We start from the raw sequence: 25,448 nt of genomic DNA, 5'->3' as shown, positions 1-25,448 counted from the left end.
AAGGTGGTCTTCAGCTATTGAACAATATTGCTGAGCTGGTGAGAAGAATAGAGCAGTCGGCAAATAGAATTTAATACTAGCAAACAGCAGGTGATGACTTTTGGGCAGACAAATAAAGCTAGGAGAGATATAATCCAGTCACAAACTCAAGAAAATTTGCAGATGCTGGAAATCCGAGCAACACACGCAAAATGCTGGAGGAACTCAGCAGACCAAGCAACATCAATATTAAAGAGTACAGTTGACGTTTTGGGCCGAGACATGGGAGAGATATAATGAGACCTAGAACCCCAAAAGTATTGAAGAACAGATGGATCTGGGTGGCATAACCAAGCATCTGTGAAGACAACAACAGGTTGAAGTATGATTTCTTAACCCCATATGTCAAACCCACTCTCATTAACCATGGCATTGTACAATGGTACAGTGGCAACACAGGGGAACACAAATACCGGAATCCAGAGAAACTCAAAGCATTCAGCAGGTGAGACAGCATCTCTGGAAGGAAGTGGACAGACCAGGTTTTAAGTCCGGAACTTTTGTCTGGTATAAAGCAAGAATATGGTCACAGTTCAGGTCACAGCATTATTGGGGTAGGTGTTTTTCACATTGCAGAGGAGATTCATCGGGCTGTTACCTGGGATAGAACATTTCAGTCATGAGGAAACCTGGATATAGCAGGTTTATTTTCCTTAGAGTCCAGAAGGCTGAGCAGAGACCTAAATCAGGCCCTAATTGTGCAGAAAATGTGCCACTTTTTGTCATAGCAGAAATGACATCTTGACTCAGAAGGCATACATTTTAAAGTAAGAGTGAAGAGATTTAGAGAAGAATTGAAGGAGACATTTTTCAGAGCATAATTTGAAGTCTGAAACACACTGAGGATGTGGTAGGTGCAGATACTCATGTAGCACTTATTTAAATGAATGAAGCATCTTGGCATAGAAGGCTGTGAGTGTGGGGAAATGGGATGAGTACGGAGAGGTATTTGATGCCACATGGACACACTAGGCTTGAAAAGCCTGTTGTATGACTATGTAAAAATCTGTAAGCATGCTCAGATCATAACTAATGCATATGTGTCATGAGGCTCTATAGTAAGTTACCCTTGCTCCTCAAGCTCATTGTCATTCTGGACCTCCAAATGAATCGTCCTTTCTGGATGAGCAAACAAAGGGCTATATTTTATTTCCAATTTAACACTAAGAGTGTCAAACCAGCAGAGGTCATCTTCCAGATTAATTAAAAACCCATTTTACACCTCATTCCATTTCTGTGACCAAGCTTTTGCCAGAGAAATGTCAACAAAGTTAATTGAATTTCTTGACAGACCAAAAAAAAACATTACCTGCTGAGGAAAAAAGTGACAATTAGAACATGCTGCTCACCATTGAATCTGTTTTACTGGAAAGAATTGCTATTCATGTGCTTCCATAAGTCAAAGGGCAACTGCGTCCGTCAGAGGTTAAGAAATTTGTGAATGATTTAGTATATCTGAATTAGCAGCTGTGCAAATATAGTATTCCAGGTTTCAATTTCTGGCTTCCTCCACCATAGCTTCAGGAATTGTCTGTTCCCACCTGTGCTGGTGTTAAGTGAAGCCAAGCATGCTGTTTCACATCAAAAAACACCAATTACAGACATTTCGCATTGTGTTACAATTTAATTGGAATTGTCATATTTTCAGAGATACTTGCTAACCTTTTCTTTTGTCTGCTATTTTGCAAACTGCCTCCATTTCTGACAAGATTAAGATAATTATTAGATTGTTTTGTCTAATGTGCAAGAAGTTAGTTCGAGTCTTAGCCAAGTATTAAAACTAATTAAGTTTATGTCTGTTTTAGAAAGATGACTTAGATAAGAGGATAACAAAGGGTTTTCTCCCACATCTCGCAGACATGTGAAAAAGCATCCTGGAAGAATTCAATCCCCCTAAATGGCAGGGCTTTGTTTTCCTTCTCAAAAGACAAACTACAACCAAAATCATGTAATTTAAACATTTCAAATTAATTTGGCTTCATTCCACTAATAGTTGAAATGGTGAGCCTGTTCATTAGCAAACAAAGGGAAGTCCTCTCATCTCCAGCTCTGAAGGACTGGCTAGAGATGCTGAAGTCTCATTGGAGTCCACACAATGGTTTTGCTTCACAAGGGTTCTCTCTTGGTCTCTGTGTAACATTAGAAATATCTAATTAATTTGGCTTCATTCCAATAATGGTTGAAATGGTGAGCTGCTTAATTAGCAGACCTCGGAAAGTTCTCTCATCTCCATGTCTGAGACACTGGTTAGAGGTTCTTCGTTGGTCTTGTCTCACAGGTCCAGCAACCTGCGTTCTCTCCTGCTGTCTGGTGTGCATGCACATTCTCCCTCTCACTGCATGGCTTTCCCTGTGTACTCTGGTTTTCTCGCACATCTCACGGATATGTGGCTTGATCAATTAATTTGGCCACTGTAAATTGTTCTTGTTGTGTGGGTGAGTTAGAATTGGGGGTAATTGAAGAGAATGTAGGGAGAATTAAATAGGATGAGCCTAAGATTGATGGAAATTGGTGCCGATGATCATCACAGACTCATTGGACTGAAGGACTTGATTTTGTGCTGTGAACTTACATTGGCCAAATTCTTTAGTGAGACTGCTTAATGTTTTTTTTCTTACTTTCACTTGTGAATAAGGTCATAAATTTGTGTGTTTAACTGGTAAATGGCCTTAAGTCCCCGGTGGTAAATTGTTAGCATAATGATTGATAGGTTTTAATTGCCAAGTTTAAATCATTGCTTTGCCAGCATCTGTGAAACTGTTTTGTGTTACCAGAGAGGTTAGAGAGTGCTTCCTATCACCCGCATCCTGGTGCTGTTTTTGTATATTTGATCCTCTGGGTTCTGCCTGAAGGAATTTGACAATGCCTGGAGCCCTGTCTGTTTAAATCGGAACCTTTTTGTCTGTGTGTGTTTGGATACAGAGGGGGGCTGGGTTGGGGTGCACCTACTAAGGGAGAGTTACAGAGAAGGAGGTTGTGAAATTTCAACTCACCTGATTCTGAAGGGAGCCTGTCAGGAGAACAGAACACTCCTGTATAACTTGGAGGAGAGCAATCCGAGTGGGATTTTTGTGAGTGAAGTTTTCAGTAACTTTAAGAAATCATTCCACAACAAGCTCTTCAGACTGAAGCTGGAACTCTTTGGTTAGACCTACTAGAGATGATGTTACAAGCAGCATGAATTCTTTAGTACGATGTGCTTTCAGTTAACTCTTTGGTGTTAAGCTACCAGGTGGAACTGAAATGTCCTTCGTAAGCTCCGCTAGTAGCCCTGCCAGTATGCTGCCCTGGCCCAGCCTGAACCATTACCCCTCAGTGCACAGAAGGACCACTCAGAAATCAGATCCCAGCAGCAGGCTCTATTCTTCTGAGCAGTACAATGGAAGTTACAGCCTTTCAGAAGAGCATCTAACTCTGTATTCATTTACAGAAATGAATGAGGTGGGACTATTTATTTAACATGAACTGATTTGTCTATTGTCTGTGTACTGTTATTTTCCAGAGTGAAATGCTGTCTATTTGTTTCTTAATGAGGTAATTTATTAGTTGCAAGAGTTGTTCAATAACCACGTAGATTGGTCTTTCATTGTGTTTGCTAAGTTTTCTGAAGGAAGGAATAAAAAGCCAATTGTTAGGAGTGCTTTTTTAATATTCCACTGCTGCTGTTTAGAATCTTCCCCAGAGATTTCTGGAAGAATCTTCAAGAGGTGTAATTTGTAACTGTTGCTTTAATGAAAACTGCGCACTGGGTAAATAAACAAATTCAGTACCATTATTTTGCGGTTTCAAGTATTAGGCAGTCAAAATTCTTGCAGCAATGAAGGATCAACAGTTCAGCAGTGTGCCCCAGACTAAACAAGAAACTGTATTAGACCATAGAATTCCTAAGAGTGTTGCTGTAACGTGGCTTATTTAGTGATAAATCACTGTGAAAATGCTTTTATTTGACTTGGAGAGGAAGTAATTTCAAAAGAATTCCAACGCATAGTCTTGCGGATAATAGTTTACAGTATATATCAAACGCTAAAGCTAAAAGAGGGACAGGTTAGCTGAGGAGGAACATTGACATGAATTCAGCAATATTATTGGGACTGCTTAAAGGAAGAGATGGTGTCACTTGCGTGACTGAGGTAATGGGTGCCAGATGGATGTGGCTTAAAGAAACTGGGGCAAGGAGGGAGGCACGGGAGAACAAAACACATGAAAAAGTGCTATTGGAATAAGTTTATTGTTGTCACATGTACAATACAGTCTTACATACTGTTCATAACGACGAAAATCGTTACACAGTCCAATGAAGTAGAACAAGGTAAAAAAAAATGGTAACAATGCTAAATAATAGTTTAAGGTATCATGGCAGCATAGGGGCTAGCATAACACTATTACAGCACCATAGATCCGAGTTCACTTCCGCCACAGTCTGTAAGGAGTTTGCACGTTCTCCCCATGACCACATGGGTTTCCTGTGGGTGCTCCCGTTTCCTCCCACTTTCCAAAGACACATAGTTTAGTAGGTTAGTTGTTGTTCAGATGGGTGTAATTGGGTGGAGTGGGCTTGTTGGGTCAAAAGGGCCTGTTCCTGTACTGTATCTCTAAACAAAAATAAAAGTGCAGAATAAAGGGTATAAACTACAGAAGAAAGTGATTTGTAGGTAAACAATAAAGGACAAGATGATAATGAGGTAGATTATGAGGACGAGAGTCCATTTTATCATAGAAGAGCTCAGTTCAAGAGACTGATAACAACAGAATGTTGGAAGAACTCAGCAGATCAGACTGCATCTATGGAGGCAGATGAACAGTCACTGTTTCAAGCTGAGATGGGGAAGGAAGAGGGCAGAAAGCAGATTGAAATGATGGGAGGAGGGGGAGGAGCACAAGCTGGCAGTTGACAGGAATAACATTTGTTCTGGTACAAAGGCCATTAAAACGTGAATGGAGACGTGTTACGATAACAGTGCAAGAGTAGTCACTTTCCCACTGCTTCTGCGCTGCATATGGAACTTCCATTATCCAGGATAATACCTTTCCCAACGGTTAATGACAGCAAATTACCACGGAAATGAAGATTCATGGCTTACTTTCCAGTCCTTGTTGAAAGCAGTTTAACCCACAAGCTAGCAAATAGATTACTCCCGTAGACAGACACAGGTGCTGATGTATGAACCTGTTTTAAAAAAAAACATTAGGTAGCTGAGGAGGAGAGTTGGATTTAAAACGATGCTGACTATATTTTAATTTACATTAACTTTTGGTATACAGCATGATAAAAGTAATAGTTATTATTCTTCATACATGACTGACAGAGGGACTATTGAATGTTCATGTCCCTTCCTTGATTTAACATCTAGTTAGGTTGACATTTCAGTGGATTATATTGGGAGTGATATTTCTTATTTTGTTTTTGGAATGTGATTTGCTGGCGTGGTTAATGTTTATTCCTATCCTTAATTATTCGAGAGAAGTAGGGGGTCACCTTCTTGAATTGCTGCAGTCTTTCAAGTGATGATACTCTCACTAAACTGTTGGTTAAGGTGTTCAGGATTTGAGTTGGTAGTAAGAGAGAAATGCTGATTTATCAGCAGATTGTGTTAGTTGGAGGGGACCTCGCCAGTGGTGGTGCTCCCATACATCAGCTGCTCTTGTCCTTGTTGGTAATTATCAAGAGTTTAGAAATTGCTATCAATGAAACCTTAGTAAGTCATGAAGGGTACTTTGTAAATGCGGTGGACAGCTGTTTAAACAGGACTGCTGTTGTCATTAATATCTTTGTGCAACAATGATCTCCTTTGTGGTTCACTGTTCGATATTGAGTTGTTTCAGTCATCTTTATTCTCTGGAGAGTAGGAGAATGAGGAGAGATTTGATAGAGGTATAAAAAAAAGTATGAGTGGCGTGGATAAGGCAAATGCAAGCAAGCTTCCCACTAAGGTTGGGTGAGATTAGAACTAGAAGTCATGGGTTAAAGGTGAAAGATAAAATGTTTAAGGAAAACTTCTTCACTCCACATGTTGAGAGTGTGTAACCAGCTGCCAACAGAAGTTGATGGATTCGGGTTCAATTTCAACTTTTAAGAAAAGTTTGGATAAGTCCATGGAAGGGATGAGTATGGAGGGCCGACTACAGTGTGCTGACATTTTCGTGCAGTATGTCTGATGCTACCATGGTACCACCGTGCAATTCATCTATTGACCGTGTGCTCTCCTTGTGGAAGTGACGGGCCACAGCGTTATACCTAATTTTTTGTCATTTTGGTAATTTGTTAACATATGTTTCTGTGGTCAATTGAAAGCAGCTGGAAATTTGGATTTTGACTAATCAATAATCAATAGAGAATTATCTCTTTACATTTAATTACATTTACATCACTTTCTTGCCATTTATTCAGCTGCATTAATGTCACAATTTATTGCATAGCATGATGTCTGGATCATGTCTTTCTGAGATCAGATTATTATTGATTGTTTCTTACTTTGTAAAACTGCACCTGTGATGATGCATCAATTCCATAATTCATGAACATTATGTAAATCTCAACTATTTAAGGTGTTCCCAGCTTCAGGAATTTTAAGATGCGTAAGCCTAAAATATAAATCTCTTCCCTCCCTCCTCTTAACCCCAACCACCAAACAATGGGCAATATACACAATGTGCTGGAGGAGCTCAACAGGTCAGGCAGCATCTATGGATGGGAATAAACAGTCCTTTGTCTTGTTTCATGGAATCCTGGTTAACCCCTTCTGTACCAGATGCAGCGATTCAGATTGACAGGTTTATTATACACCGTCAGGATAGATCTATAGAGTCTCTCAAAAACAGAGGTGGAGGAATATGCCTTATGATCAATTCTTCTTGATGCACCAATGTATCAGTGCTGTCCCAATTCTGCTCACCAGACCTGGAATATCTAGCAATTAAGTGCCGTCCATTTTACCTACCATGAGAGTTCTCTGGGGTCATTTTGGTAGCAGTTTACATTCCACCTCAGGCCAGTCCTTCCTAGGTGTCGCACCAGACAGTCAGCCATTCTTGTCTGGCACGTAGTGTCAGGATTGGTTTCCTTTCGGATGAACCATGTCACAATATGAATGTTCCTGACTCGACCCTTGTTTTTTACGAGGCCGAGTGGCTAGCTTGACGGTCAACCCAGCACGGGTGGAAAGCATACCGGGGGGTGGCCCGGCTTGGATTCGAACTTGGGAGCCTTCACTCCGAAGTCCGGAGCTGATGCCACTGCGCCACCAGCCGGCCACTCAGGCCAATGTCAAGCAGGCTTTAGATAGTCTGAGCAATGGGATCAACATGCACAAAACAGCACACCCCGATGCCTTCACCGTTGTTTTAGGGGATTTTAACCAGGCCAGTCTGAAAAAATCACTATGCAATTACCATCAACAGATCACTTGCAATACCAGAGGAAACAACACACTGGACCAACGTTACACCACCATCAAAAATGCCTACCCTGCTATTCCATGCCCTCACTTTGGGAAGTCTGATCCCCTGGCTGTACCTCTACTCCCTGAGTATAGGCAGAGACTGAAGGCTGTAGCACCAGTGATGAGGACCAAGAAGGTACGGACAAGAGAAGCACAGGAGCACCTACAGGTCTGCTTTGAATCCGTGGACTGGACTGTATTCAGGGATTCATCTTTGAATCTGGATGAGTATGCTGCAGTTGTTACTGACTTCATTGAAACCTGTGTGGATGAGTGTGTGCCTGCAAAGACTTACTGTACATTCCCAAACCAAAAGCCGTGGATGAACCAGGAGGTACGTCACCTGCTGAAGGCTAAGTCTGTGGCATTTAAGTCTGGCGACCCAGGTCTGTACCAAAAAGCCAGGTATGATTTGCAGAGGACTATTTCAAGGACGAAGAGACAATTTTGAACGAGGTTGGAGGCGACATCGGATGTATGACAACTCTGGCAGGGTCTGCAAGACATTATTTCCTACAATGTGAAACCCAGTAGCATGAATGGCAGCGCTGCTTCACTACCAGATGAGCTCAACACCTTCTACGCCGGCTTTGAAAGGGAGAATATAACTACAGCTGTGAAGATCCCTGCTGCATCTGGTGACCCTGTGATCTCTGTCTCAGAGGCTGATGTTAGGCTGTCTTTAAAGTGGGTGAACCCTCACAAGGTGGAAGGTCCCAATGGAGTACCTGGCTCTGAAAACTTGTGCCAACTAACTGGCAGGAGTATTCAAGGATATTTTCAACCTCTCACTGCTACGGGCAGAAGTTCCCACTTGCTTCAAGAAGGCAACAATTATACCAGTGCCTAAGAAGAATAATGTGAACTGCCTTCATGACTATCGACCAGTAGCACTCACACCTACACTGATAAAATGCTTTGAGAGGTTGGTCATGACTAGACTGAACTCCTGCCTCAGCAATAGGTCAATGGCAAATGCAATCTCAATGGTTCTTCACACGACCTTAAACCACCTGGACAACACAAACACCTACGTCAGGATACTGTTCATCGACTATAGCTCAGCATTTAACACCATCATTCCCACAATCCTGATTGAGAAGTTACAGAACCTGGGCCTCTGTACCTCCCTCTGCAATTGGATCCTCGACTTCTTAACTGGGAGACCACAATCTGTGCAGATTGTTGATAACATCTCCTCTTCGCTGACAATCAACACTGGTGCACCTCAGGGGTATGTGTTTAGCCGACTGCTCTACTCTCTCTGTACCCATGACTGTGTGGCTAGGCATAGCTCAAATACCATGTATAAATTTGCTGATGATACAACTATTGTTGGTCGAATCTCAGTTGAAGATGAGAGGGCATGCAGGAGTGAGATATGCCAACTCGTGGAGCGATGTCGCAGCAACAACCTTGCACTCAACGTCAGTAAGACGAAAGAGCTGATTGGAGATTTCAGGAAGGGTAAAACAAAGGAACACACAGCAATCCTCATAGAGGGATCAGAAGTGGAGAGTATGAGCAGTTTCAAGTTCCTGGGTGTCAAGGTCTTTGAGGACCTAATCTGGTCCCAACAATATCGTTGCAGTTATAAAGAAGGCTAGGCAGTGACTATACATCATTAGGAGTTTGAAGAGATTTGGTATGGCAACAAATACACTCAAAAACTTCTACAGATGTACTATGGAGAGCATTCTGACAGGCTGCATCATGTCTGGTATTGGTGGGGGGGAGCGGCGCTGCTGCACAGGACAGAAAGAAGCTGCAGAGGATTGTAAATTTAGTCGGCTCCATCTTGGATACTAGCCTATAAAGTACTCAGGACATCTTCAAGGAGCGATGTCTCAAAAGGGCAGTGTCCATTATTAAGGACCTCCAGCACCCAGGGCATGCCCTTTTCTCATCAGGCAGGAGGTACAAAATCCTGAAGGTACACATTCAGCAATTCAGGAACATCTTCTTCCCTGCTGCCATCTGTTTCCTAAATAGACATTGAACCCATGAACACTACCTCACTTTTTTAATGTATATTATTTCTGTTTTTTGCATGATTTTAATCTATTCAATATACGTATACTTTAAATTTATTTGTTTATTTTTTTTCTTCTATATTATGTATTGCATTGAACTGCTGCTGCTAAGTTAACGAATTTCACGACACATGCCGGTGATACTAAACCTGATCCTGAAACCGGCGACGTTTTGGACCAAAGCCCTTCATCAGGAGTCGTGATGAAGTGTCTGGGTCTGAAGCATCGATTGTTTATTACTTTCCATAGCCTGATCTGCTGTGCTTCTTCCGCAGATTGTGTGTATTGCTCTAGATTTCCAATATATGCAGTACCTCTTGTGTCATCAAATCATGGAACTGGCTAATACTACTGCTTTCCTCTCAGCTTGTGTGTAAATTTATTAATTTTATTTCAGTTATCATTGCAGAGTTCTCTTCTCACCTTGTGTCCTATCAACCACCTGCATTTTTCAGCCTTAAAAATTTTCTATTTTCAGTTGGTTTCACTTGCTATTATGTCAGTCATTTATTTTCTCAGTTTTCTGTTGGACAAAATTTCCCCTTAAAGCCAAACAGAGTCAGTTAATGGCTTCCAACTGAAAAAAAAACTCAACCATTAATCACACCCATTAGTGAAGCAACCCTTTGGGCATTGAAAATGGCCTTAATGGAACAAAATCATAAGAAAGTAAGACATTAATTTCAGTCTTGTCTTCCCAGAGGAAACAATAAATTAAAATGCTTTTTTTTAATAAACATGTTCCTCTTTTATTGCTGCTTTTCATTTTGAAACATATTGGTACTTGGAAATGAAATGTTGTGTCCTTTTGTATTCAAAGTTACCTAGTCTGGTGCTGGCTGGTCCCTTGATGAAATGCTAGGGTGATGGTCCCATTCAGCGAACTGTAGGAGTTGATAGTTAATTATTTTACAAGGAGACAGCTTTGTGCATACCCAAAGCCCATATTTTACGCCTGCTGAAAATCAATGGATATTTTAAAATATGTTGTTTGTCTTTCTCGGTGCCTGATAACTATGTGTTTTCTTTATGGAGTTCAACCATATCAATGCTTATCGGCATGTTTAATCCACAGACCTTTCTCTGTGTTTGTCAAAATAACAGCATCCCTCGCCCATAAAAGATAGAAGAGATTTGATAGATATCAGGATAGACACAGTGATGATTTGTTTGACACCCGGCAGCCTCGCTAATCCTACTCATATTTTTCTGTGGTAGTTGTTTTTTTTATGTTCAACAGACATGCTGGTCCACCAGAATTATTCACGCAATCAAATCTGTGTTTGGAAGCATAATCAGGGCACTGAACCAGCAGTTCTTTGTGTTGCACGGTGGCTGAACTGGAAATTGATTAATATAAAGACCGTGCAAATTGCATCAGCAATACTGATGAGCAGACACAAAATCAAAGTTGTACCAGCAACGAGGGATTACATAGCAGCTTCCAAATCTAAATTGATATTAAGGGCAAGGTGTATAGTAAGTCCCTATCCATGTTCTGAAGGTGCCCCCATTGTTTTCAAGGGCAAGATAAGACCAATGCCTACGTGTTTTTGAATCCACTTGCTGTGTAAGTCATGTTTGAATTTTTGTAAGTCAGACCTCAAATTTGTTTGGTTTAAGCAAATTGTATTTACCTCTCCCCTCATGTGGTTACCTTCGGGATGTGCATAAGTCATGTTGGAAAAGTGTGCAACCTGTCTTGGACTGTAGAAAATGTACTACCTTGAAGAAGGATGTTTAGCTCATTGTGCCTGTGCTAGTCAGAAAACATTATCGCACACGAGAGAAATGAGGCAGCACAGTAGTGTAGCGGTTAGCATAATGCTTTATAGTGCCGGCAGCACGGGTTCATTTCCCACCTCTGCCTGTAAGGAGTTTGTACGATCTTCCTATGATTGCATGGGTTTCCTCCCACAGTCCAAAGACATGAATTAGCAGGTTAATTGGTCTGATGGGTGTAATTGGGTGGCACAGGCTGGAAGGCCTGTCACTATGCTGTACCTCTACATAAATAAAGTACTTTTACAGGCATTGATTTCCAAACCCTACCACTCTCTGGATGAAAGAAGCATATTCCTATCTCCCCTCTCATCGTTCTACCACTTACTTTGAATGGTCCTAGTTTATAACTTCTCAGCTGAGAGAAATAGGTCACTCTTATTTACTCTGTCTAGGCATTTTATCTGCCTTTATATCTGCTAAATGGACCTTGTCAAAAATCTTGTGGACTCAAATACTGCCCTCAGTGACTTCCTCAAAAAAATCATTCCAAGCAGTGATGATATAAAATACGGGTTGGGATGGAAAATTGTGTTGTTTCTCACAATCAAAGTTTCAATATTTCTAAGTTTCAAAGCACATTTATTATCAAAGAATGTATAAATTATACAACCCTGAGATCTGTTTACTTACCGGCAGCCACAAAGCAGGAAACCTGAAAGAAACCAATAAAATAAAATAAAACCAACACCCGGTGCGCAGAGAAACGAAAAAAAGAAGACAAATCATGCAAACAATAAAAGCCAGCAACAACACTCTGAACCAAAATGAGCCCTAAAATCCAAACCCCAGAGCAGCGCGGAGTTGGCCCAAAGCCTTGATTTCAGTTAGCGGCCACGGAGCACAGCGGCCGGGGTAGTCTTCGTAGCCGCAGCGCCGTGGATTGAAAAGATCAAAAGTTGATCATTTTTAGAATGTTCAAGTTCTCATTTTATGAATTGATAGTTCTCCATTTGTGGTGTTGATACATTCCAAAAATGTAGATGTGTATCTTCAAGAAATTAAGTGTAAAAATAGCTCTGGTATGGAGACAGTATTGTTGGGTGGAGCAAAATCGAAAACAATTGATAAAAAATTAATATTAATCAGGTAATGGTTATAAAACAATTGTTGAATCACATAATTGAAAATGACCTGTGGGTCTTAGTCCCTCATTTTCTTATATAATTCCGAATCTTACAGATTAATACAGGACCTCTGACCTGAGGCATTCTGCTTCCCTCTCCACAGATGCTGCCTGCCTTGTTGATAGTTTACAGTATCTTCTTCTTTTATTTCAGATCTCACTGAGTATAATGGCTTAGCCAAGCAGAGGAGAGCATTCTGTGATGTGGCACTAAAGTATTAAAAGATCTCTGTTAAAGAATCTTAGAACGTGAGATGGTGCGTCCAACCCTGTACTAATGACATCTGGCCTCTCTCTTATTCACCCTCAGGCAGTGGATGAGTCAAATCAAATCGTGTTTATTATCATGTGCACGAGTACTGTGAGATTCAGAAACACTGATATGAGATAATTCATCCAATCCCATACCTTGTACTATTTGTAGCACCTGGCCCCTCCCTCATTCAGTGTCAAGTATTGGATAAGTTTGCGAATCTCACTCGTGAATACTCTACGTGCCTCGAAATTGTTATCTTCCATTAGAAGTGTGGTAAAGGAGAGTTCAAGACTGGGAGCAGACCTTTGTCTTTGGAGAAGAAATAGTTTTAGAGCAGGGAAACAGGCACTTTGACCCATCTAGTCCATGCCAACATAATTTTCTGCCTAGTCCCACCTGGACCAAATACCTCCAACCCCCTTCCATCTATGTAGCTATCCAAACTTAAGTGTTACAAATTAACCTGCATTTACCACTTCCACTGATAGCTCATTCCACACTCTCCCCACCCTCTCTGAGTGAAGGCAGCTGATAATTAGAGCTTGTCTGAGGCCCAAGGGAATGTAAATGTACCTAAGACTGGAAGCTTAGGGTCACAACTTGGAGGTTTTGGTTAAGGTTGGCATCCATTTTTTAATTGTGGAATCAGAAGCATTGAAGATAACCTGCCAGCGTAGTTATCCAGAGGACTTTCGCAAAGTACATTTCTAAGCATAATGACATTGAACGATAAATTCATTGAGAGTATATTCTATTCAATTAATGGTTCACTAGCTTTTACTTCAGGAACAAATTTAGGAAAGGGCAGCGTCCACCATTAAGGACATGCTCTCTTCTCTTTGTTACTGTCAGGAAGGAGGTACAGAACCCTGAAGGCAGCCACTCAACGATTCAGGAACAGCTTCTCCCCCTCTGCCATCTGATTTCTAAATGGAGTTTGAACCCCTGAACACGACCACGCTACTTTTTTTATTTCTGGTTTTTTTGCACTACTTATTTTAACTGAACTATTTAATAGACACATTTGTATATGTATTTACTGTAATTCAGTTTTTTTTCTCTAACTTATTTATCATGTATTTTGTCATATACTGCTGTCTTAAAGTTTACAAATGTCACAACATATGCCAGTGATATTAAACTGATTCTGAATATCAGCCCGAGTTGTCTCTCACACCCTTCCCTCCATGACATCTCTCTAAACAGAGTGTACAACATAAGTCTAGAAAATGCTGAGTTTCATTGTTCCATGTCCCCTCTCTAAAAATGTGTCTATTCCGGAGAAGGTGTAAGGAAGATGGGAGATGATATTGGTGTGGAATTGCATTAGTCGAATTCAGAGTTTTGTTTGATCTGGCCTTACAGTCTTTACAATCATTGTATGTTATCTGGACCTGCACGTTTGAAGTGAAGGATGTCTCAGATTTTCTCAGTTTGTCTGAGACCACCTAGGGTGGCAGATTGTTGATAACTGTGCTGTTCCATTCTCTTTGTCTCAGTTGCTGGCTGGTCCGAAATATTCAAAGAGAATTCCTGTAGGCACTTAAATATTCCACTCTGGGCTGTCAAAACTGTCAGAAACAAGAATATTTCTAATTTTTTCTGACATTTGAAACATTCAAGAGCTATTAAGAGCCCTTAAAACTATTCAAATAGTAAAAAAGCTTCAAACTGTATTTTCAAAAAAAATTATTTATATATGAAAATTACAAACGTAATGTAATCCCACCCAGCCATTCTCCTCAAATGAAGTCAACAGAGATCTTCCCCAGCAGGTCTGACCCAACACTTGTTCCAGTGGATTCACCACTGTAAGAGGCAATGAATCTATGCAATATTGCACACTCTTGTTGAACTTCACTGTCAGATTAAATTTGTGAAAAACAGATGGAATTCAGAACTCATGATTTTCATGGAAAGCCGGAAGTTGCCGTCAGTTCCTTGTATAACTGCAGATATTCCCCCCGGGCCAATATTTCTTTCTGGCACCAATAAACACACAAGAGGAGTGCCACTGGTTTCACAGAATCCTATGTTAAAACGTTTAATTTTGTCACATGCTTCCTGTGAAGGTAACATTTATGGGTGGGATAGTAGCGTAGTGGTTAACGTAATGCTTTACAGCACCAGCGAATGGAAGATTGGTGTTTAATTCCCGCTGTTGTCTGTGAAGAGTTTGTATGTTCTTCCTATGCCTGCTTGGTTACCTCCTGGTACTCCACTTTCCTCCCATGTCGTCCAAAAAGACGTATAGGTTAGGGTTCGTAGGTTGCGAGCATGCTATTTTGGTGTCGGAAACACGGCGATACTTGCGGCCTGCCCCTGCGTTGGTCTTTGTCATAAAAGCAATTCAATTTCACTGTCTGTTTCGATGTTCTGATGTAAACGTGACAAAGCAAGCTAATCTTTAAAAATCTCTATCCTATTCAGAGCAGAATAGCAACTCGAGAACGAAGCATACCGGTTTCCATTGTGTGAGAGGTCTCATAATCTCCCCATATTGCGCAATTCAGACTAATTTGGTGTCACATTGTTTTGATTCAGTAAGATTATTGCATTGGCATGCAAAATAATCATATTATCTTATCACAACCAAAAAAGTAAACAAGTTGAAATATTAAAAACATGAGAATTTGTAAATGCTGGAAGTTCAAAGCAACACACAGGAAGTGCTAGAGAAACTGGTCAGGCAGCATCTATGGAAATGAATAAATAATCAAAGTTTCGGGCCAAGACCCTTCTTCAGAACTGGAAAGGAAGGAGGGAGACACCAGAATAAAAAGGTGGGGTGTGGGGAAGGAGGATATTATTAATTTTATTTGTCATGTGTACATTGAGAAAGACAGTGAAATGTACCTCAGTAACCAACACAATTTGAGGGTATGTCGTGGGAGAGGCAGATGTGCCCTCATGCTTCCAGCACCAACATAGCACGCCCACAACTTACTAGTCCCTTCTAACCCATGTGTCTTTGGAATGTGGGAGGAAGCCAAAGCACCCAGAGGAAACCCACGTGGTCACAGGTGGTACAGACATACCACGTACAGACGGTGGCACAATTGAATCCCGATCATTGGCACAGTGTCATATTAGGCTAACCATTACTCAGTTATGTCACTCAGTGATAACCTGACAATGATCAATGGCCCTTCCCACCCCAGTCCTTCTTTCTTCTTCCCCCATCCATTGGGCACACAATCCAAATGCTTGAGAACATGTACCACAAGGCCCAAAGACAGCTTGATAATGTCTGATAAGTGATCAGGCTATTTCCAGTTTCATATTCTGGAGGCTTATCCTTTAATCCTTTGACCCTTTCACCTGTGTGCTTAGCACAGGTGGTCATAGATGTTTTTTGTTCCACTCTATATTTCTGAATCTCTTATTGGTTGTTGTTAAAAACTTTCATCATTTGAAAGCAAAGAAATGATGTAACATGTTAATACCTGTTCTGTTATCGGTTGGACTAAGTTTTAGAGAGTAGCTATAATCTACACAGGAATTATAAAACTTGACTGACATATGCCAATAGCAAATCAGCAGTTGAATTAATGGGAATTCAGAACTAATACCTGGCAATGTTAAATCATTTTCCTGAATTAAAGTTCACACTTGTTTTATTTGAACTTGGATCTCAGTTTGATTGCCTTCCAACTTTCATTTTATCTATTAAATTCAAAGTAAATTTATTACTGAAGTACATATCCTGTACAGTATATCATCATACACTAACCTGAGGTTCATTTCCTTGCGGACATCCACAGTAGATGCAAAGAAATACAACGAAATCAATGAAAAACTACACATGAAGATGCAAAAGATGACAAATTGTGCAAATATGAAAAGAAAAAAACAATAATAAATAATATTGAGAACCTGAATTGTAGGGTCCTTGAAAGTGAGTCCATAGGTTGTGGAATCAGTTTTCTGTTGAAGTGAGTGAAGCTATCTACTCTGGTTCAGGAACCTGATAGTTGAGGGGTAATAACCATTCCTGAACCTGGTGGTGTGGGACCTTCTTCCTAACTGCAGCAGTGAGAAGAAAGCATGGCCTAGATGGTGGGGTCCTTGATGATGGATGCTCTGATAGTGCCCCCTGTAGGTGTGCTTAATGGTTGGATGGGCTTTTCCTATGATGGACTAGGCTGTATGCATTAACTCCTATCGGCTTTTCCATTCAAGGGCATTGGCTTTTCCAGACTAGACCATCATTAAATCAGTCAGGATACTCTCCTGTGATTCTGTTGGGGGTCATATACTGTATTCAATGCTCTCAGTGTGGCTTCTTGTATATCGGTGAAACCCAACGTAGATTGGGACAGTGCTTTGCCAACGCTCCATCAACCAGAACAAACGGGATCTCCCAGTGGCCGCCCATTTTAAATCCACTTCCTATTACTCTCCCAAAATGTCCATCCATGGCCTCCTCCACTGTCGGGATAAGGCCATACTTAGGTTGGAGGAACAACACCTTATATTCCGTTTGGGTAGCCTCCAGCCTGATGGCATGAACATTGACTTCTCTAACTTCCAGTAATGCCTTAATGCCTCCCCCCCACTCTTCACCAGTTCCCATTCCCCCATCCCTCTCTCATGTTATCTCTTTGCCTGCCCATTGCTTCCCTGTGGTGCTCCTCCCCCACCCTTTCTTCTTTCTTCCCTGGCCTTCTGTCTCTTTCACCAATCAACTTCCTAGCTGTTTGTTTCATCCCTCCCCCTCCAAGTTTCGCCTATTGCCAGGCATTTCTCTCTCCTCTCCCCATCTCTCAGATCTATTCCTTGGCTTTGTTTCTCCAGTCCTGCCGAAGAGTTTCAGCCCGAAACATCAACTGTACTTTTTTTTCCATAGATGCCGCCCGCCTGCTGAGTGTGTGTTGCTCGGATTTCCAGCATCTGCGGACTTTCTCTTGTTTAGGATACGCTCCATTGTGTTTGTCAAAATATTTACAAAATTGAAAAAATGCATTTAAAGTAATAATAATAGATCCTAAATATCAAGTGATGTTTTGAAAATGATATCCAGTCTGTGCCATTTCAGTTTCTAGACATGGATTAGTGTTTTGACAACTTTAAAAAACAATTAAATTCCCTTGATTTTGAGTTAAGGATGACTATCTTTTTTATTCAGTCAGGCAGTGTGTCTTTTAATGAACAGACAGAGGAATCTCTGCCGTGTATATGAATTATGTAATTCACATGTGACTGGTTGGTATTCATTCCATACACACGGATAAGCACTAAGAACTGGTAACATCAAACAAGCCATGTAATAGTCTTCAGCCAACTGATCAGGCTGTTGATTGAAAAGGTGGTGCACAGATTTTCTGATTCTATTAAATAATGAGGCATTGAAATAAGTGCAAATATTGAATTCATTGGAGCGGAGCTGGAGAATGGTCTATGCAGCTGACACCATCATTCAGTTTGCCGTGATTTATCAGACATTGTATGTGCTTTTTCACACAGGCTCACCTTGTAGCAGCCTTTGAGCAAAGCTTAGCAAATATGACAGGAAGGTTGCAGAGCTTGACGATGACGGCTGAACAGAAGGTGAGTAGTTTCCATTTGCTTTGTTACTAATGCTGCTGTATATTGGGCTACACTGAGAAGTGTATGGTTAAACTAATGGACAGGGCTGAATAATTACTCTGGAGCCATGAGCTTGACTCTCAGCGTGGGCAGCTAGGCAGTTTAGATTCAAGTGGTAAAAAATAATAAGGCTATTATCAGTAGAAGGAACTATGAAGCTACTAGCACAAAGGGTGACACAGAAGCATAAAGCCTTACAGAACCAGCGACCCAGGTTCAGTTCCCGCCGCTGTCCGTAAGGACTTTGTACGTTCTCCCTGTGACTGTGTGGGTTTCCTGCAGGTGCCCCGGTTTCCTCCCCCAGTTGTATCGGCTGGTAGGTTAATTGGGCAAGCTAAATTTTCTTATGGTTAGGCTCAGGTTAAAATAGGGGTTGCTGGGCGACGCGGTTCGAAGAGCTGGAAGGGCCTACTACTCTGTGCTATATCTCAATAAATAAATAAATGCTGAAGGAACTCAGCAGGTCAGGCAGCATCAATGGAGAGAAACAAAAAAAAATCACTGTTTTGGACCGAGAAACAAAATAGAATGTTATAATGAGCCATGTGAATAATTAATATCCTGAAGGGAAGGATATCTACTCTCCTTATCCAGTTTGACTAACATGAGACTCCAGACCTATCAACCTAGTTAGTTTTTAATTTGTTCCGCAGTTCAGGAGCAATCAGTGATGCACAGTAAATGGCAACATTTTCTGAGATGTGCGTAATCCCTGAATAAATACATAAAAAAGCTTTGGTCAGCTTTTGGGCAAAAGAGAGGTTGTTGGAACAAGTAAATCAAGATTACACTGGGAAATGATGGAACTTTTAGAAGATAAAAAGAATTTTCTTTTTTGTTGTCCTGTAGATGTTTATTTGTTGTTGATAAGCAGCATTTTGGTACTTGCCAACAAGTACATACAAAATGCTGGAGGAACTCAGCAGGCAGCATCTATAGAAAGGAGAAAACAGTTGACGCCGCAGGCCAAGACCCTTCATCGTAGGTCCCGCTGAAGGGTGTCAGCCCGAAACCTCGACTGTACTCTTTTCCATAGATGCCGCCTGGCCTGTTGAGCATTACGTGTGTGTGTTGCTCGGATTTCCAGCAGCTGCAGATTTCCTCTTGTTTTTAATATTTGCCATTTGTTTCTATAATATTTAGGATTCTGAACTTAATGAATTGAGAAAGACCATTGAACTGCTCAAGAAACAAAATGCTGCAGCCCAGGCAGCTATAAATGGAGTCATCAACACACCTGAGCTCTCCTGTAAAGGTACAGTTTCTCAAACACGTTTCTCATATCTGCAACTGCTATTCTTATCATAATTATTTCTGAGTCACTTATTCAATTAAATTTTTATTCCTAAACATAGATGAGAACTAATGAAGGCATTAGCTGACTAATACTTATGACTAAATAGTTTATCTGTGTTATGTTTTAGGGTGAGGCCTCTTTCTTTGGTTTAATGCACAACTGAAAATTATTGCCACTCACAATATGTCACTCAGAAGCTCTGTGCTTTTCTTCAATATTACCTTCCTATTTGCACATGAAGGAATTTGTTGGGTTTGCTATTACTAACGTGAAATAACTTGTATCTCCTTTTTAAATGCCTGGTCCCTCCATGTCTTAGAGATATAACCTAAGGTTTCCTTTTGCAGAAAGCAGCTTGCCCATGAACCGCAACATGCAAATACCTTGGTGTCATACAAGTTCAAAGTTCAAAGTAAAATCTATTATCAGAGTACATACATGTCACCACATACAACTCTGAGGTTCTTTTTCCTGTGGGTATACTCTGCAAATCTATAGAATAGTAACTGTAAACAAGATCAATGAAAGAGCAAGAGGGAAGAAGACAACAAACTTTTGAAATGCAACCGTAAGTAAATAGCAATAAATAATGAGAGCATGAAATAACAAGATAAAGAGAGATAAAGGGACTTGTTAAAAAGTAACTCAAAATTATGTCTCAGTCCACAACAATTGATGTATATATTGTGTCGACCTGCACCAGAAGGCACCTCAGAGATGCATCCTTACTGTCATATCTGTGTAGCTCAGCACAGCTTAAATAGCATCAATAAATTTACCAACTGTTGCTGGCAGAATCTCAGATGGCAATGAGGAGGCACAGAGGAGTGAGATACACACAAAACGTTGGAGGAATTCAGCAGACCAGGCAGCTCTATGGTAAAGAGTAAACAGTCGACATTTCGGATCGAGACCTGTCATCAGAACCTGATGACCTGGTGTCCTAAGGAAGGGTGTTGGCTTGAAGAGTATTTACTCTTTTCCACAGATGCTGCCTGGCCTGCTGAGTTTCTCCAGCATTTTGTATGTGTTGCTTAGATTTCCAGCATTTGCAGGTTTTCTCAAGGACTGAGATAGGTAGGCTGGTTGAGTGATGCCAACAATAACCATGTACTCAACTTCTGCAAGACCAAAGAATTGATCGCAGATTTCAGGAAGGGGGAGCCAAGAGAACACACACCAGTCCCTGTTGAGTGGTCAGCAGTGGGAAGGATGAGGAGCTTCAAGTTCCTGGGCATCAACACCTCAGAGGACCCATCCTGGGGCAACACGTTGATACCGTCACAAAGAAGGCTCATCAGCAGCTAGACCTCATTAGGAGTTTGAGGAGATTTGGTATATTACCGAAGATTCTAGAAAATTTGTGTAGGTAATCTATAGTGGAGAGGATTCTGACTGGTTACATCACCAATGCAAGATGCTGGATCGAAAGGGGCTGCAGAGCTTGTAGACTCAACCAGCTCCATCATGGGCACAATCCTCATCATCATCAAGGACATCTTGAAAAGGCGGTGCCTCAAAATGGCGGCATCCATCATTAGGGACACTCACCATCCCAGACATGCCCTCTTCTTACAATCAGAGAGGAGTCCTGAGGAACCACACGCCAACATTTTTGGAACAACTTCTTCCCCTCTGCCATCAGATTTTTGAACACTTCCTAAACATGACCTCATTATCCTTTTACTGCACTATTTATCTATTTGTGTTTTGTAACTTATTATGATTCTTGCACTGTACTGCTGCCACAAAATAACACATTTCACGACATTATGTCAGTGGTAACAAACCTGATTCTGCTTCAAATGAATTGTGTGGAGCAAGTTCTAATGTCACTGCAACTTCTTCACAGCAGGAAACGGTTCAGCACAGTCAGCAGACCTACGAATCCGTCGCCAGCATTCATCAGATAGTGTGTCCAGCATTAACAGTGCCACCAGTCATTCCAGTGTGGGCAGCAGTGCAGAGGTCGACTCCAAGAAAAAGAAGAAGAAGAATTGGGTAAATTTAAACCTCTTAAGTTTTATGTTTAAACCAGGTTTCAGCCCATAGTGCTCTGCATGTGCTTTGGGTCAGGACTGGAAATTGGAAGCATCTTGTAAGACATGACCCCAGAGTATTACATGAAGGTTATTATAATTGTGATGTCCAATGAAAAGTTATGATTTTGTTGGTTCATAATTGGAAGCTGTTACATTTTCCATTCAGATTGTGCTGCAGGAGGGATTTCCCTCAATGTAACCGTCTTATTTTTCAGTCGGGATAAAAACGGCTTTCTCACTTAGTGCCATGTTAGTGGCATTAAGCTGTCTTGTTCTTGACTACTGATCGATGAACTGAGACAGAGGCATAATTAGTGAAAGGGAGAAGACCAGTTAAGATAGTTATTATGTGTGTGGGGCATTGCTGTTTTCAGGCGTGATGGATCCTGATTGCCTTCATTGAAGCTGAATCACCATGATCCGGTGAAAATTGTTTAATACTAAATTATTGTGAACTGCAAAATAATCAATAGTTCCCTGCACCCACATGGCTGGCTTGTGAATGCATTTTGCTCATTGAGTTTGCGAATTGCTATGGACTGTTAAGCTATTTTAATTTGTTCTTTCAGAAGTAGTTCATTTGGTTTCAAAGCAGAAAATGTTGGAAAGACTCATGAGGTCAGATATCATTCTAGAGAAAGCAAAACAGAGTTAACGTTTCAGATTGAAAACCATATGAAAGTCGAAACTCTGACTGAGGTTAAGAGTTTTTGTCCAGAAACTTTCAAACAGATGATGTCTGCACTGTGAAGTGTTTCAAACATTTTCTACTTTATGTAAGATTTCCAGCATGTTCTACTTTTTGATTATCAATTTGCTTTGCTCATTGCAGTAATTCTATATAATTTATCCCCATATTGGTCAAAAAAGTTGTGGCTTTAGTTTTCAACCTTTTGAGTGTGTCAGGTTCCCCAGCCTTGGAGAGACGTGTTTATGTTCTGATTTTGCAGCACCTTATTATGGTTATTGGTGGGCATTGGCCTGCGTGTGCTTTTGCTTCATACTGACCCTATTCAGTTCAGTAATGGGTATAAATTCTGCATGTAAGAGAGTTTATGGTAAAGTGGCCAGTTATACCCAAAGTAGAAGATAATTGAGTGCTTATCCTTTATTATCTATAAGCAACTCCCTTTTGCATTTAGAGACCTTTGTAGAACTTTGTCCTGAGTATAACTTAGCTATTTAGTCTGCAGCTGAAACTTCAAATGGCTGATGTGACTTCAGCACTTTGACTCAACCATATTTCAAAAGTAGTTTAGCTGTAAGAAAAGTTACATTGTGGTCTGATCTTGCTGTACATTGTTTAGGGCAGGTCCGGCCTGTGTGTAAACATAAATGCTTTCAATAATAACTAACATATAACTTATAGTTGTTAGTAACATTTCTTTGATGTTTGTAATTTAAGAACCATTCTAATCTTCTGGAAGAGTAGCTCTGACCAATTGAAATAATGGTCAAGATCCATGATTTTATTTCAAACAGCAAATCACATATTCATTTTGCTTCCCATACAATTGGTTTACAACCGAGAGCTGCCCTTTCATCTTTACTGTGAAGAAATGCCAAAAATAAAGATCTCAAATTTTCACAGCAGCGTAGAAATCCGATCTTCTACTGGTCTGGCTTGCTTTATCGTGAAGAGCCGCCCTTACCATTGGCATTTCTTTACCAAATACTCTTACTTCGTTCAAAATTAAAATCAGTTTGTTGTTTTCTCTTCTCTCTCCTTGTGCTTGCACATTCACGGCAGGTATATGAGGTAAGTATAACCTCGTGCTTGCACATCACCTTAAACCTAATTTGACACAATATACCCTTGTCATCAACACATAAACCAGGAAACAGTTAAATAGAAAGGGTTCACTTGTCCATCACGTGATCCTATTCTACTTTGCTGTGGAGCATGTCTTAATTGTAATGTGATGATTTCACGCAAGTATTTTGCATTTGTTGCTTTGGAAATATTAAGGGGGCTGCAGTGCCCTTTGGGACGTGATATATTTCTTATCCCAGCTGCAGTGTAGCGTTATGGTGGGATACTGGAGCGAGGAGTTATTTCTTGTTCAAGCAGGACACTAGAAAGAAGAATTGGCAATCAGGTACTCTTGAAAAGAGAGGAAGTAGATTTCCATTGGCATTGTAGCTGACTCTCTTGTTGGCATCCAGGGGTCCAGTTGACATGAAGTGCATTAAACGATGGGAACAAAGCTGAAAGTGGGCTTCTGGCTGTTGCTACAAAGAGAATCCTAGCACCCTGATGACTTGGTGAAGCATGGGGCATATCATTGGTTGAAAATCTACCAGTTCAAATCCTTACAGCATTTTATTATAATAATAATAAGCAATAAATGTTTTGTCCCCCTGATAAGGATCATAATATCAGTGAAATGGTAGTTTTTATAAGGAGCAAGCTATTTGGAGAGGGAGCAGAGGTACACCATTGCGCCAGTGGTTGGCTGCAAGGTGCTTAGTTATACTTGCATTTTGGGATGAACCATCTGACTGAAGCAGGTGGCCACACATGAACTGATCCCTGGGGACAAGTAGAATGTCCATGGATAATGGGGATGAGAGAAATGTCCATGCATTGTCTTCATTACAACTGTGAATTACTAGCCTCTGAACTGTGAATTCCCTCAGCCTTCTCAATGTTTATGTTTGCCAATATGTGGCATTAAGAAAAGTACAACTCCTGTGAGATGAATCCACATTCATTCTGTTGGATAACAGAGCTTATGCATAACTACAAAATTGTTACATTCAAGGGTTTCAGAAGTAAAGTTATTAAGATCTGGTTTGCCTATTAAGAGTTGTGAACAATGTGTCAACTTTCCACACTACCTTCTCTAAATAATCCCCATGTGTAGGCAATTCATGTTCTTATTTATTCAAATGTTGACATTTCAGTTCTTCTTGTCTTTTGGGTCTTGTTGTACTGTGTTCCTTGTTGTGATGTGCTTTTATAGCTGGTGAGAACGATTTGATTTGACAAAATATTATACAATTGCACTTTAGCAATGTTTGGGCCAACATCAGAAAAAAGGCATATTGTGCCATGTTGTGTAAAATAGCTTTAAAGGATGCTGTTTGTTGCTTTTTGTACTTCAGTAATGGAACAACTGAATGACATATTAAATATGATTATTTCCTATCTGGTTATAGATTTCAAATGGGATGAACCAAAATATTCCTGGAAGGAAATACTTTCTGTAATAATCTGTTTATGAACTTCATGTTCATAAGTAATATTTCACATGCAACTTAACCAAGGATAATCACATTAAAGACGTTATCACTTTTAATGTTGCATCATGCCTGATTTGAAATGCTCACAGCTAGTCGGGGCAAATTGGCATGTGTAATATCTGCAGAGGTTCCTGCCACGAATGCAGTGGAGAATGTCTTGGATCCACTTTTTTCTGAATTTCCGATGATCATCTTTCAATGTCAAAGCTAAACGTTTGCTATCAGGGTGGAATTTTAGCTGTGCATGATGTTATGGACTGTGAGAATCTGTGGTGCTACTCCGGGTGTGAGCAAGGAAAGCTCTAATCCAGATTTATTGAAAATATTTATCCCTTCTTGGTCCTGCTTAACATGTTATGCAGTTGTATCAGCATGATCTACGCCACTTCCAAAAATTTCATTTCATTTTCTTCATTTGAATGTATTTCAGAGGCTAAGTGCATTGTAGTGATACAACTGTATGGTGTACTTGAAGCTACGTATATACTGGGGTGTATTTTCTTAACATGTTTCCAATTAACCATTGATTCTTTGAACTGCGGACTCTGAATCAATGTGAGATGTTCAAGGACTTCAGCATTTTTATTTGAAGAACATGG

At 40.5% G+C, this 25,448-nt stretch overlaps 1 protein-coding gene across 9 annotated transcripts in view; it reads left to right on the top strand.

The window, feature by feature from the left end:
* Positions 1-25,448, top strand: part of nav2a (neuron navigator 2a) — a 523,153-nt gene that overhangs the window by 460,129 nt on the left and 37,576 nt on the right. For 6 of the 9 annotated variants that reach the window (XM_072272755.1, XM_072272754.1, XM_072272753.1 and 3 more), the window contains 3 exons: positions 18,142-18,225; positions 19,408-19,519; positions 21,414-21,562. In XM_072272755.1, coding sequence (XP_072128856.1) covers positions 18,142-18,225; positions 19,408-19,519; positions 21,414-21,562 — 345 coding nt within the window. The remainder of the gene's footprint in view (positions 1-18,141; positions 18,226-19,407; positions 19,520-21,413; positions 21,563-25,448) is intronic. The other 3 variants (XM_072272756.1, XM_072272752.1, XM_072272750.1) reach the window with 1 other exon arrangement.

The sequence above is a fragment of the Mobula birostris genome, chromosome 11 (genome assembly GCF_030028105.1).
Source record: "Mobula birostris isolate sMobBir1 chromosome 11, sMobBir1.hap1, whole genome shotgun sequence".
NCBI lineage: Eukaryota > Metazoa > Chordata > Chondrichthyes > Myliobatiformes > Myliobatidae > Mobula > Mobula birostris.
The sequence above is the reverse complement of the archived record's forward strand: the minus strand, read 5'-3'. Positions and strand labels throughout refer to the sequence as shown.